This window comes from Protopterus annectens, chromosome 7.part0 (assembly GCF_019279795.1).
Source record: "Protopterus annectens isolate FY-2018-M chromosome 7.part0, PAN1.0, whole genome shotgun sequence".
NCBI lineage: Eukaryota > Metazoa > Chordata > Ceratodontiformes > Protopteridae > Protopterus > Protopterus annectens.
The window spans coordinates 1,613,987,038-1,614,000,284 of record NC_056739.1 but is presented as its reverse complement, the minus strand read 5'-3'; the positions used below and the strand labels follow the sequence as shown (position 1 = coordinate 1,614,000,284).

Below are 13,247 nucleotides of genomic sequence, written 5' to 3'. Positions count from 1 at the left end.
AGGCATGGGGCATCTACCACTGCTTTCCTCAAGGAGTCCCAACTCAAACAATCCTGGAGGCAGCCACTTGGAGTTCTACTCACACCTTCACAAAACATTACATCTTAGGTCATACACCCAGGGCAAGGGCAGGGTTTGGCTTTGCCTTCGTACAAAACATTTCCTAAAAACACTGCTACTTCTCCTCCCCCCTCAGAGCAGCTTTGGGAGCCTTCCCAAGGTTTAGTACTGTAACATTGACTATGCTGAACATAGTATAGTTGTGTCCCAGCTACCATAATTGTAGATATTCTAGTAGGTCAGTGTTGTACATATTCCCTCCCTCCCACCCTTCATCCAAGTAGGTCTTCCTCCTATTATTCATTTGGCTCATCCCAACCCTTCTCCCTAAGTTTTCAACTGTACAGATTTTCATAGAATGTCCAGATTCTTGCCTCATATTTTTGCTCTTTCTCATAAAATTGTGTTTTTCTGGCAAATCACTGGCAAATCATTGAGGGTCAAAGTAAAAAAAATGACGTACTTGAGTTTGACTTCATACCCTTCAGAAAATTAATGCTGACGCAAAGCCTGTTATTCTATCCACTTTCTAAGTTTGTAAGAGCAATATTTAAAGAGAGTCCCTATTTTTGGCCTTTATCCCCCCATTATTTTTGGCTTTGTCCATTTTTCTCAAAAGTGGTTGAGAGGTATGGTTTCTTCACTTTTGCATTTGCTACCAAGACCAGACAGTTGGGAAGGTCTTGCTGTCCTCTGGTGTCAAACTGCTTTTCCCAGCTTAGAAAGACCTGATCGATTTTTAACAATTGACTTAAGTATTGGTGTCATTCTAAGGGGATCCAATGTCTGTCTGCTTGGGATGACATGCTCGACAAGCCTTCGCAAGGGACGGCTTGCACCTGTCACCCCTGGGCTTTTGGATATTGGCAAAGGTTCTTGCCACCCCCATAGTGCCTTTTTTAGGCAAGGCTCAAAAGACAAACCCACCTCCCTAAAAAACACAAATAAAAAGAAACTAAGGGTAATGCTGCTCAATGCCAGAAGTCTAAACCTCAAGATGCACGCTCTCAAAGCCCTCCTCAGTATGGAGAACATCGATGTCTGTGACAGAAACCTGGTTCAAGGCTCCAGAGAGCACCCCAGCACTACCAGGTTATACCTCATATGCTTTTCGGCCCCAGAACTTGGACCAAACCACAAAAGGAGGGGGAGTATCCATATTCATCAAGGATTCCCACACCTCCAGGTTAGTGGCAATGCACGAAGCATCGGAGACCATCCATGTGCAACTAACAATGGGCAAAACCGCCCTCCAGTTTGTAGCATGCTACTGACCACCCACTCACTCAGGAACCCCACTCGGCCTTCCTAAAGACACTGGAGAATATGAAAGTCTCTCCAAACTCCATCATATTGGGGGACTTCAACTACCCAAACATAGACTGGGAGCATTACTCAAGCCCCAATACCCTAGCCCAAAGGTTCCTAGAATTCATAAACTCAAATGCTATGGAACAAGTAGTCACCTCTCCCACAAGAGGGGAAAACATATTAGACCTGATCATCACAAACATGGGGACACAATGCTCCATACCTGAAGTATACCCCTCTTTGGTAAGATCTTACCATAAATGGATCTCCCTGGAAATCCACATTCCGCCCCCAGCACAGAAGACCACAGTGAAAAACTTCTCAAAAGCTGACTTCACACTTCTTAAGACCAAAGTGGAATCCTTCAAGGCCCCCGGGCCAGTGGAAACCACAGCCCACTCTGCTGAATCCTTTATAAACGCATTCTGTGGACACCTACAGGAATGCATGGATCATGCAATCCCATATAAAACCAAGACCCATTCCCCCAAAGGCAGGCGTCCTGTCTGGTGGACTCCAGCCATTAATAAGCTATACAACAGAAGGAGGAAGCTACTACATGATGAAGCAAAATCCCTAAAAGGGAAGGCATCTCTGATCAGTACTAGCAAAAAATCTACGATCACTCATAAAATCATCCAAGGCCAACTTTGCGAGAAAATTGCACAAGACACTAAAGATAATCACAAGGCTTTCTTTAGTTATGTTAGAAGAGTGGAAACTCCCAGATACGCTCAAAGAGTTGGTCCAAAATGACAAAAAATACACTGAACCCACAGACATTGCCAACATACTAGCAGACAGATTCAGTGCAACCCCCCCCCCCCCAAAGGGACAAATATCTATCCCAGCAGAGTGTTGCTGACATCTCAGATGCCTAGGTGAGAGCCGCCCTCTCCAAAGCTAAAAACACAGCATCAATGAGACCAGACGGTGTCCTGGGTTGCGTGCTACGTGAACTCCAAGAAGAGCTAAACCCACACATAAGGCAGCTGTTTAATCTCAGCCTTACTACAGGATATGTACCCAAAGAATGGCGTACAGCAACAGTGGTCCCACTCCACAAAGGAGGTGCTTCTACGGACCCTGGAAACTACCGCCCCATAAGCTTGACTAGCCTGGTCTGCAAAGCTATGGAGAGGATCATTATGGAACTCATAAACAGACATTGGGGACCTACAGACACTGGATCCTACCCAATTCGGCTTTAAGGGCAGATCCTGCCTCTTGAACCTGGTTGACTTCTTTGAAACAGTCACCAAGGCCATTGATGAGGGTAAGATAGTTCACGCAGCCTACCTTGACCTTGCAAAAGCCTTCGACATAATACCCCACTCGGGCATTATAGACAAGCTCTCCAGCTTAAATATAAACCCCTATGTCATAAGGTAGGTTGCAAACTGGCTCAAGGACAGAACCCACAAAGTCGGAACTGCTGGAGCCATGTCAGACTCTAAACCAGTCACAAGTGGCGTCCCACAGGGCTCGGTCCTGGGACCTCTCTTGTTCTGTATTTATTTTTCTGAGGTACAGGCTAACATGGGAGGATTGTGGCTGACCAAGTTCGCAGATGACTGCAAACTGGGCGCCATAATTGATTCTCCAGTGGACACAAGCATCCTTCAAAAGGGTCTCATAGAAATGGAAAACTGGTGCCAGAGCCATGGCCTTAAGCTAAATGCCAAAAAGTGTATAGTCATACCCTTTGGGAAAAACAAAGTGCCCACAAATTACCACATAGGTGGTAGTCCACTAAGTACGGAAGAAGTAATTAGGGACCTAGGGACCCAAGTTGACAGTAACCTCTCATTTGGCACTCACATTGCCAAAGTGGTTAGAAAGACCTTCTATATTGCCCACCTTATCATGAAGGGATTCACATCTAGATCAGGAGAGGTCATTGTGCCCCTTTACTCTTCCCTCATCAGGCCCGTAATCGAGTACAGTGCCCCATTTCGGATGTACCTTACCCGACACCTGCAGCAATTGGAAAGGCCCCAAAAGTATCTCACCAAGAGGATCAAGGGACACAAACATATGCCATATGCTGCCCGGCTAAAGAATCTCCAGCTCTACTCAGTAGCTTACCGCCAACTCAGAGGCGATCTATGCCTGACGTACAAGACCATGTCCAACCCAGAATTAATGGACATGCTCCACCTCAGAAAATCCAAATCCACCAGAGCTACGCGAGAGATTTGAACCTCAGCACTGAAATAAATAGGACATGCTGGAGGGACAGATTCATAACCCAGAGGCTCCCTTCACTCTGGAATAAAATCTCAGTCCATGTTAGGCAGAGCCCCTCACTGACTCTCTTCAAGAGAAATCTTGACGAGTGGATGGGAGATCGTAGGTTTACCCCAGGGGTCACTTATGCGTCACTGCTAGACAGAGGGTACAGTAAACTAAACCTTAAAATGGGCACAGTATACTCATTCCAAGGGGTGGCAAAAGCCAAACACACTCTGACTAGGCTTATAAATGCCCTAGGGCAGATAGCCTAGTATGAACCTATGAACCTATGAAGATGACGCTGACAGATGTCTTTATACCTGGACGTCTGCCATAAAATATCCATTGGCTTGGGATGATACGAAGGCTCTGGAAGTTGGACCATTCTCACATCCCAAAGGTCAGTACTGCAGCACTGATCTACTTGAACACCTGTAGTTATGGTAAGTGTGGCACAACTGTACTTTTTCCTCAAACAAAAAAGTGTTTTTCCTTAGATAATTATATTTTATTCTAAGAAATATTGGTTTATGGACTGTCACTGGATGCCAGAGGGGTTTTCCTCAGTAAATGCTTCTGTGAAGAAAAAAAAAACTGTTGCAGTCATTTCACTCTATTTACTGTATTTATTTCCACAATTTTGTTTGGAAACTATTCTTAGGTGCTAAAATTGGTGGCTTTGGTGGGTTGCTACCTCAATACTTTCCTTTTCCTGACAGGAGGTTTACAGACTCACCCAAGCTTCAACCCACTTACCACAGGCTCCTTTCCTCATCAGTCATGGAGCAATGATACAGCTCTTTGGTTCTCAACCCTTCTGCCCAAAATAAGACCATTTGCCTGGAGTCTTCTGGTGTTGGGAGTGCTTCCTCACTGCTGTGCTGCAGATGGGAGAGGCTGATTTGGATAATTCTTTTAAATACAGAGTACTATTCTCAGGGTATTTAAAACATTTTGCACTGTATTTGGTTTGGTCAAGTTTTGTGACTCTAAAGATATAATAAAAATTGCAATCTTCGTTAATATAAAAATGCATTTTTGAACCCAGTTTGGTTGAGTTTGACACAGTAGCATATAATCCTGTAATAAACACACTTTAATTGCTGAGTCACAACGGTAGTGATAGCAGTGTTCACATGTTCTTTATTTATCAGGTGTAGTTTAAGACATGGTTGCTGGGTAAATGATTTAAAGCAGTTTGTCAAACATAGGAAGGAAAGATGTGTAGTGTTTTTGTAGTTTACTCTAGTAACTGTGACATTAAGGTTTATGCTACCAGGTGTGAGAGAGAAGACAGGACTTTTTAAAGAACTGAAAAATAAACTGTTGATGTGTAATAGGAACTTTTTTTGCAGTTACCTAAATGACTTGGAGAGGATATCAGATTCCGGTTACGTTCCAACTCAGCAGGATGTGCTAAGAACAAGAGTAAAGACCACTGGCATTGTAGAAACTCATTTCACTTTCAAGAAACTTCATTTCAAGTAAGATTTTTGTTTTTTATATTTGTAAAGTGACTGTATTGTTGCCACTTTTACAGTGGTATCATATTTGCCATGTACCTACGTTTTTCACTGATTTTTATTGATGCATGTATCTCTGATATGCTAGAAAACAGTGAACATTTTCTTAACTCTTGGCCACTTATGTCTTTTGTCATGTTTCATTATCCTGCTTCATGTTTCATCGGGTGACCGCTGTAATATCAGTAACTTAAACTACTGGGTCAGCTCTTGGGGGGGGGGGGTTGTCTTTAGTCTGTTACTTTCAGATATGCCACTTATTATTTTATTTTATTTGTATTCATTTATGTATGTATCTATTTTGCAAGTGTGTAAACTGGACCAGAAGGGCTTTTCATTCTCAGCCTTGCAGCAGTTAGTAAGAAAACATGCAGTATACACACATTGAGAACAATGTAAAGGCAGTACTAGACAAGTATCAACATGACTTAAATATAAAAAGAGCATAATGCTGCTTGCAGCAATAAAAGCAGAAATGCGCATGTTCCAATGAACACATTCCTGCAATGGTGACATAAGTAAAATCTAACCAAAGAGCAAGCAGGCAGATTTCATCATCTTCTGTCGTGCTTGAGAAATTTGTGGGGTAGTTTTTTTTTTTCTCCACACTATGAGGTTTGCCCAGTGGTGGCTCTACCTTTGTGACCCATCGTCTCATTTGTTCCTTCCAGAAGAGAGACAAGCATCCCTAGACTGGTTGCATTCCATCCCATGTGGCGACACTTGTCAACTCGTATGTTCCCGTGGAAAGTGAAAGCCTAATGTGAGGGAACGGGCCAGATGCTGGTCCAATAGCAGTTCTCTTCCAGATGTAACCCCTCCTCAGTAAACGGCTTGCTGCTTCCCCATCCGTTTGCACCCCTGACACTCTGGAAAACTCATTGCTTTTACTGGCATGGCATGTCCAGACTATACAAGTAATCGCCCATCCATTTGTGTGTTTCCCTAAAGTGGCATGCATATCTGCTTCCCTCCCTCCAGAATGGATAAGCTGGTGTTGGCTGCAGAAGTTCATCGTCACCTCCTGGTCCCTCCAGCACTCATGCTGCTAGATAAACACTGTACTTCTAGGTTACATTCAGGTCTTCATTCCTCCAAATGAAAAAGCCTGGCTGTAGTGCACTCATGTATTTAAGTGTGGTCTTCTCTGTGGGAAGCTTGTTGCAGTATTTTCAGCTAAGTAGCACTGAGTTGTTTTTTGTATTTCACAAGACTCAAATCTGCATTAGCCATCTCCTTTTAGGTATACTGTCCATTTCTTTCAGTGAAATATGATACACTGTTGCCTTCTTTAAGAGAATGACCTTATTTTATTGTAGCTTTAAGATACAGAGCTTCTCCTTAAAGATCCATTGTCTGAAGTGGATGGAAAACTTGACAGGTTTATTGATATGGACTTTCTCATACTGCTGTAAAGGCACAAGTAGTATGTTTATTTTTCAGTAGCTTCTAATAGAAGTCTGGAAGGATTCAGCAGTTGTGAAGCTTTGATGCAAGTTTGTATTGGAGTACATTTAGAGTGTTAATGAATATATTCATTTGAGAATTGCAAGGTAGTACAACAGGTAAAGTGGAGAATGAAGATAGTATTGAATTTATTTGGATGTTGTAAGTTGAGGCTTTTTAACACAAAACAGGAAGATGTGAACTGGAGAGACATTGGTGAGATGAAGAAAAAAACTTGGGCTGACAAAAGTAATATGCAAAAAGTCAAGCAGATGTCAAGAACAGCTTCAGACTATGAGCAGTACAATGTAATATAAACTGTGATTTGGAGGTAACCATTTCAGAAGGCTTCAAATACACACAGAAGGTTAGTTTGCTTAAAGGGGGGAGTGAAAACTCCAGCATTAACATCATATCGAACTGTGTAAAGGTATTCCACGCAGCTAATCATCAAACTTAGATTAATTTATATATTTATTTAGCTGAGTGGTTATTTAGGATATGTCAGACTAGCATTTATGAAGAGGCTCAGTCGCACAAAGAAAGTGCAGACTGTACCGGCAGCATATAAAAGTTGCACTGGTGCTAGAAAAGATAGTTATAGGTACATTTCTAGTTCTTAGGTCAGTACTAGGCTAACTTACCTTTCAGGCCATTTTAAGCCTAGCCAATTATCCCATTCGGTGCTTAACATTAACCTATCCAATTGTAGATGTTAATCGTGTTTCACTGTTGCAGTCATTACAATTGGGTTATCCTGCTGGCAGGCTACCCGCAGTCGGCCTGAATTCCAAAGTCCTGATTCGGCGTCGGTTGCTGTCGCCTCCTCCCTGACGTCAGTGTGCCAGGGGTATAAACGATGCAGCCGATGCCATTTTCTTCAGTCTTTCTTGCCGTGCGGTGCCCGAAGCAAAAGCAGTTCGCAAGTGCAATTACTAAATCAATGCATTATTTATTATTTGGAACGGACCCATGAATTCTGATAAAGTATTTAGGAGATGCCTCTGTTCATTAGCAGATGAGGAGGATGTGTTGGGGTAAAAGTGTTGTTTCCCATCCATTGGTCCAAGTTGCACTTGAATGTGGTCATGGATGAGCTTTATTTTGCATAACTGGGGAATCTATTCCAGAGCAACAGTATTGTCTCTGAGATGGTTCTGTCCCTCTAAACAGTTCTGTTAATGATTCTTGATCCAGGGACCTAAACCTGTTTTGCACTTCTGGTGCCATTTAACTTGCAAGTGTAAAGTAAGGCCATCAGTAATTGCTGGCGAGGATGCCTTGAATGCTGGACATACAGGTCAGTTTTCAGTCTGTAAGAGACTGAATGTAGTGATGGGGCTTTGAGGCAGTCCATGTTGGACGTATTGTTTAGACCTTGTATCTTTTTTGTGAGGTGTCTCTGTGGGCATCCCATTTGCTGCATGTGCCTAGGCAGATACATGCCAGAAAGGGACATTTATAGTCTGATATGATGAGGGCTGAGTAACTGAGGACAATGGCAACCCAAGGTCTAGACGCAATCACCTTGTTTGTTAGCTGCACAATATAGTAGGACTTCTTTACCACAGTAGACATATGCTGGTCAAAATCCAAACTACTGGGTCAGCTCTTGGGGGGGTGGTATAGTTCTCCAGGGAGTTGACTTTGCAAAGGATAGGATATTGCATTTTTTTGCATTTAGCTGTAGTCCATGAGCCTGGCACCATTTATTTGTTTGGGACAAGCCTTCCTGTAGGATGTCTGAGTCTTTTGGGAATTAGACCATTACTTCTAGCTTGCAATCATTTGCAGACTTAGCCAGAGCCCTTTGGTGTTGGCTTTTAGTTATGGGAAGTAGATGCCAAACAGAGGGGGTTCCAGCATCAAACTCTGGGGGGACGGGGGGGACTCCACTGGTAAGTGGCCTTTTTATGGAGGTCACATCAGAGGTTTATTCCTAGTTTAGTAAGCTCTTCTATTATGCCTGAGTAGGGTATAGTGTCAAAATCTTGGCCAGGTTGAGATATGTGGTGTGTACCATTTACCTTTTGTCCATTTCTTTGGTGAACCATTATTTGAGCAGCAGTGGAAATGGCATCTTTAATGGAGTAAACTGTAAGATGTGTTAATTTTTGTGATGTCAGTTTTCAGATGGAGATCGCATAAACTAGGGCAATGTCAAGCAATTATAGAATTGGGTGAATCTTGTCACAGTAATGGGCATCACACCTTAGTTGTTGGGTAGGAGTGGGACTGAGACCATACAGCCAGTTTTATGCCAGTAAGGTAAAATCTGTAAGTGGTACTGTCCAAAACAGTAAGCCATTTTATTTGTATTTGTAATTTACTTATTTGCAGATTAGTGGACTGAACCAGTTGATCCTTTGTCAAGCTTGATGAAGGTACAGACATTACATATGTAATTGCACGTGTTAAAACTACAGTCTAATGTGTACAAAATATTCAAACATTCAAAGTTTATTGTCACAGTTATTTGGAGGGTAGGGAAAATTTTTAGGTGCACCATTATGGGAGGTCTTGATCAGCACATTGAAGAAACGTTGTGCTTCTTGGGCACACACTTTGGTTCCTCAAATGGCTGTTTCTTGTGGTATAAACACAGAGAAGTATAACTCTTTATGGACATTAGTAGAGAGGTCGAAGTTGTGGCTCTAAACAGTAAATAGTTTGGAACAGCTCCTTAAGGAGGAGAGATTTCTAGAGATGAGGAAGAGTGCGCTGTGCTCCTTTTCCCCCCTATTTTAGTTTTAGTTTTTTGTAGGAGGAAAGGCGAACTATCCAGACTCCTTCAAGGAGCGTCTGTGATGTCCTTTCTCTGGTGAATTTAATCTGAGTCTGCACATATTGTTTAAACATATGTTTTAGGTCTCATTTTGATCTGGAACATTGGTTTACAAACAATAGAAAGGAAAACAAACTGTAATAACATAATGTAAATCATTCTCATTGCTGCAAAATCCTTTGGCTAATTGGGTTGTATCCTGCCCAAGTTACAGCTGACCAGTCTTCAAAAAAACTCTGGCTCCCTCAAACACCTAGACTGCTGGATTGGTTGGTTTCCCTCCAAGAGGCTAGGCTGTCAGAGTGTCGACATCTTCAGTACTTTCCAGCACAGAGGCTTCACAGGAGCAATAATTAACAGGTTTAATTTATGGCAGTTAAGTTCCCATAGGAGAGCCCGTCAATACAGAAGATATTGCCTTTTTAAATATTTTGATGTATTTTTTATTTTCTGATGAATAAGAGCAATTTTTATTAATATTAGAAGGTTCTGGTCAGAAACTGAATTTTAGAATTGGCTTATTACTGAGCACTGGTGCTGTTTCTTTGAGAAAATGCATGGCTTTTGAGACATTTTATCTAAAGTTTAAGGATTTAAAGATTAAGAAGTGTGTTTATATGCTTAAAATGTTGTGTGGGTGTTCTTGTGCTTGTGTACACTTAGCAACAAATTGCCTTCATTATTTTACTGTTTGAGAGATTTTGGTTGAAGGTGTGTATTTCATGGATGGAACTGTGTTTTTATGTTTGCTTGTGTACACTTCGTGACAGCTTACCTTCTTTTGTTTTCACTCAGTGCACTTTCTGTGAAAGGGACTTCAGAGTTTTGACAGGTTTTTGTGTACTACTTGTGGTTTTGAAGGACTGTGTGGTGAAGTGTGTGTGGCTTGTAAACAGTTGTCTGACATGACTTTTTGGCCTGTTCTTCCCAGCAGCACTGACCTGGCAATTAGGCTTCTTCTGTGGCTACAGCATAGATTCTTACACTGGTCTTGTTTCTTCTTCCACGGTACCTAAAAAGAAGAAATAAAAACTGAATAGGAGCCTTTGACTACACTACTGGCTTAGACAGTGCCTCAGCTGGTGATTGACAATTTAATGTTCCTCAGACCACTCTTTGGGTTCTTCTGTTGTAATCCTTTCTGCCACCATGGACCTGGTACAAGCCACATCCTCTGCGGCTGTTCCAGTGTCCAATCCATGCATGGGAGAACCATCTTTGTGTCTTGTTGCTTTTCCAGAAGGTTCTTTTTCAAGTGTGTGTGTGGGGGGGGGGGGGGGGCACGGGTTGAAGACCTCTTGGCAAGGATGAAGTGCCATCTCTCAGATAATCTTCCAGGAATGTCCCAAAGGGGAAAAAAAGTCAGACATTGCGTATTAAGACATTTTCTCTGTTCATAGGAATGATTTTCTTACCTTAATAGTATTTGATTGCAGGCATCCTGTTCTGGAGAACAGATATCTACACCAGAAGACTTGCTAGATCAATATATTCCTAAGAAAAATATGTCAGAGGATTCTGACATAGAGACAGGACTTTACCATATTCTCAAGCTCAAGACTGATTCAGAGGAAAGCTTGCCCTCTCCATCAGGGGAGTTTTCCTTTTCTAAGACTAATTCTAGGATAAATGATTTGTTTTGCAGGAACAAGTGGATGTTACCCCTGAAATAAGTGATGTGATATGTTGCATACACACCTTCCTCCTGTTATGCCAGCCATGGAGGATGTGTTAAATGTTTTCTGCTCCAACCCATGACCCTCAGCCTTCAGTCACCCAAAACCATCAGAACACTTATTAAAACCAAACCTTCCCCTGCAGACAAGAAGGTAAGCTGTTGGACAGATTTCCTAACAGAATTTCCTTCTTCCAGTTTATTTTCACAGGTGTTTTGACAACTTGAGATTGTTCTGCCATGTTTCCTTTAGAGGGTAGGTCCTGCCTGAATCCTGCAATTTCCGTCTTGTTTTAGGTGTCTAAACATGCTTTGAAGAGTGTGTATGATTGTACAAATACTTTGTGTAGGGCCACTATTACTACTACTACTGCTACTGTTTGACAAGCTGTGCCTGGGTAAGTTTTTTGATGAGGTAGTCTGAGATCTTAAACTCTACTTTAGACTAGGAGGTTTTGTTTGGCCATGGTACTACTCTGGTTCTCAGTTTGTTGATAGAGGGAAATTAATTCAGGAAATTATAAGATTTTTTAAGCCCCATATTGTAGATATTGCAAGCCTTGTGCTTTAAAAAAAAAAAAAGCAATCCTTGCCATCTTCTTGCAAACAGAGGGGATAAAATGTCAGAAGGGGACCAATAAAAAAAAAAAAAGAGGAGGATTCATTCAGAAAATAAATGACAAGACTGTTTTAGAAAGACTATGCCAGCACCCATGTCCCTCCCTCCTGTCTGTCCATATTAGTCTGTCCAGTAGATTGGCTCTCAATCTTTCCCCCTTGATAAAAGAAGATAGTTTCAGACTCTTTGGTATTGGTACTGGTTTAGGACGGTTACATTTGCATTGGATACACATACTTCCTTTCAGGAGAATTCCTACACATCTTTCTAAGTTTTTTCCTTTGGTTCGTCCACACATGCTTAACCTAGTAGTCATACTATCAGTGCCTTTAGACCAAAGGGTGGAAGGCTTTTACTCCAGAATGTTCGTTTCACAGAACAATCTTCACTAGACACCAGTTTTAGATCTTTCTTTTCTCAACTTTTTTTGAGAAAGTACCAAGACTGCTTGAACCTTCAGATTCCTTACCAGTCATCCCTCTTTGGGCTGTATGGTAACATTAGACGTAATAGATGCTTATCACATTTTCATAGCCACAGGCTTCAGGAAATATCTCCGATTCTGTGTCTGGTTCATGCAATCAATTCTCTGTTGGGTGTTTACAAAATGTCTAGCTCCAGGGATAGCTCATTGCAAATTGCAAGGCGTTCACATTTTTCATTGTTTGTATGACATACCGATTTTTTGCTGAGTCCTTTGCCAGTTGTCAGGAGTCTTAACTTTGGTTTTTGTACTCCTTACCAGTCTGAGCTTCAAGTTAAATGTTCAGAAATCCTGCTTCACTCCATCACATAGGATTTTGCTTTTAGACTAACTTTTGTATGCATCTCATCAAAGGCATTCCTAGTACAGGGAAGATGAATGTGTCTGGGAACTTTCCCGATCTTCTAAAGCCAGTCTGAAACTTAAGCAAGAGAATATCTCAAGATTCTAGGGTTCATGGCTTCATTGATTCTCATGATTCCTCTTGCCTGGGTATACATGAAAGAAATTGAATGGTTTAAAAAAAATGTGGACCCAACTTTCTCATCCTCTGGAATTTTCAGCTTCCAGTTTTGGGCTTTATCAAGAAAGAACTGCATTGGTGGGTGCAGTAAAATGTTTCTCTATTCTTGCTAAGGAAGCAGTTTCTATGGGGGTAAAAGTGTGAGGCCTGTGGGCAGTTCAGACAAACCAAATGCATAATTGTCAGAGATGTTGGCTGTGATCCATGCTTTTAGAATCTCTTCCTGACCTATGCATCCTGGACCATTCCAGGTAATTGTAGACAATAATACAATGATGTGGTATGTGAACAGGGGGGCGGGGCTCCAGCTGTTGTTCCCTTTTACCCCTTTTGCAGGCTTGCTATGATGGCTTGGGAGTTGGCTCTGCAACACTGTACAACTCTCTCAAGTATTTTGCTTACACTCTAAGCAAATTTTAGTGGAGGACAATCTGATGAGGAGAACCAGGACCTACCCACTTAAATGGAGATTGAATTAGGGGGTCTTCCAGGAATGAATCCAGTTGTAAGGAATACCTCAAATAGGTCTGTTTGCCTTCTTTTAAAGCACAGTAAATTTTGCAACAGATGTCTTTGTAGGCATCCC

At 41.8% G+C, this 13,247-nt stretch overlaps 1 protein-coding gene across 1 annotated transcript in view; it reads left to right on the top strand.

The window, feature by feature from the left end:
* LOC122807146 (guanine nucleotide-binding protein G(i) subunit alpha-2-like) overlaps positions 1-13,247 on the top strand; it is a 692,973-nt gene that overhangs the window by 165,512 nt on the left and 514,214 nt on the right. The window contains exon 2 of the mRNA XM_044078159.1: positions 4,962-5,090. Coding sequence (XP_043934094.1) covers positions 4,962-5,090 — 129 coding nt within the window. The remainder of the gene's footprint in view (positions 1-4,961; positions 5,091-13,247) is intronic.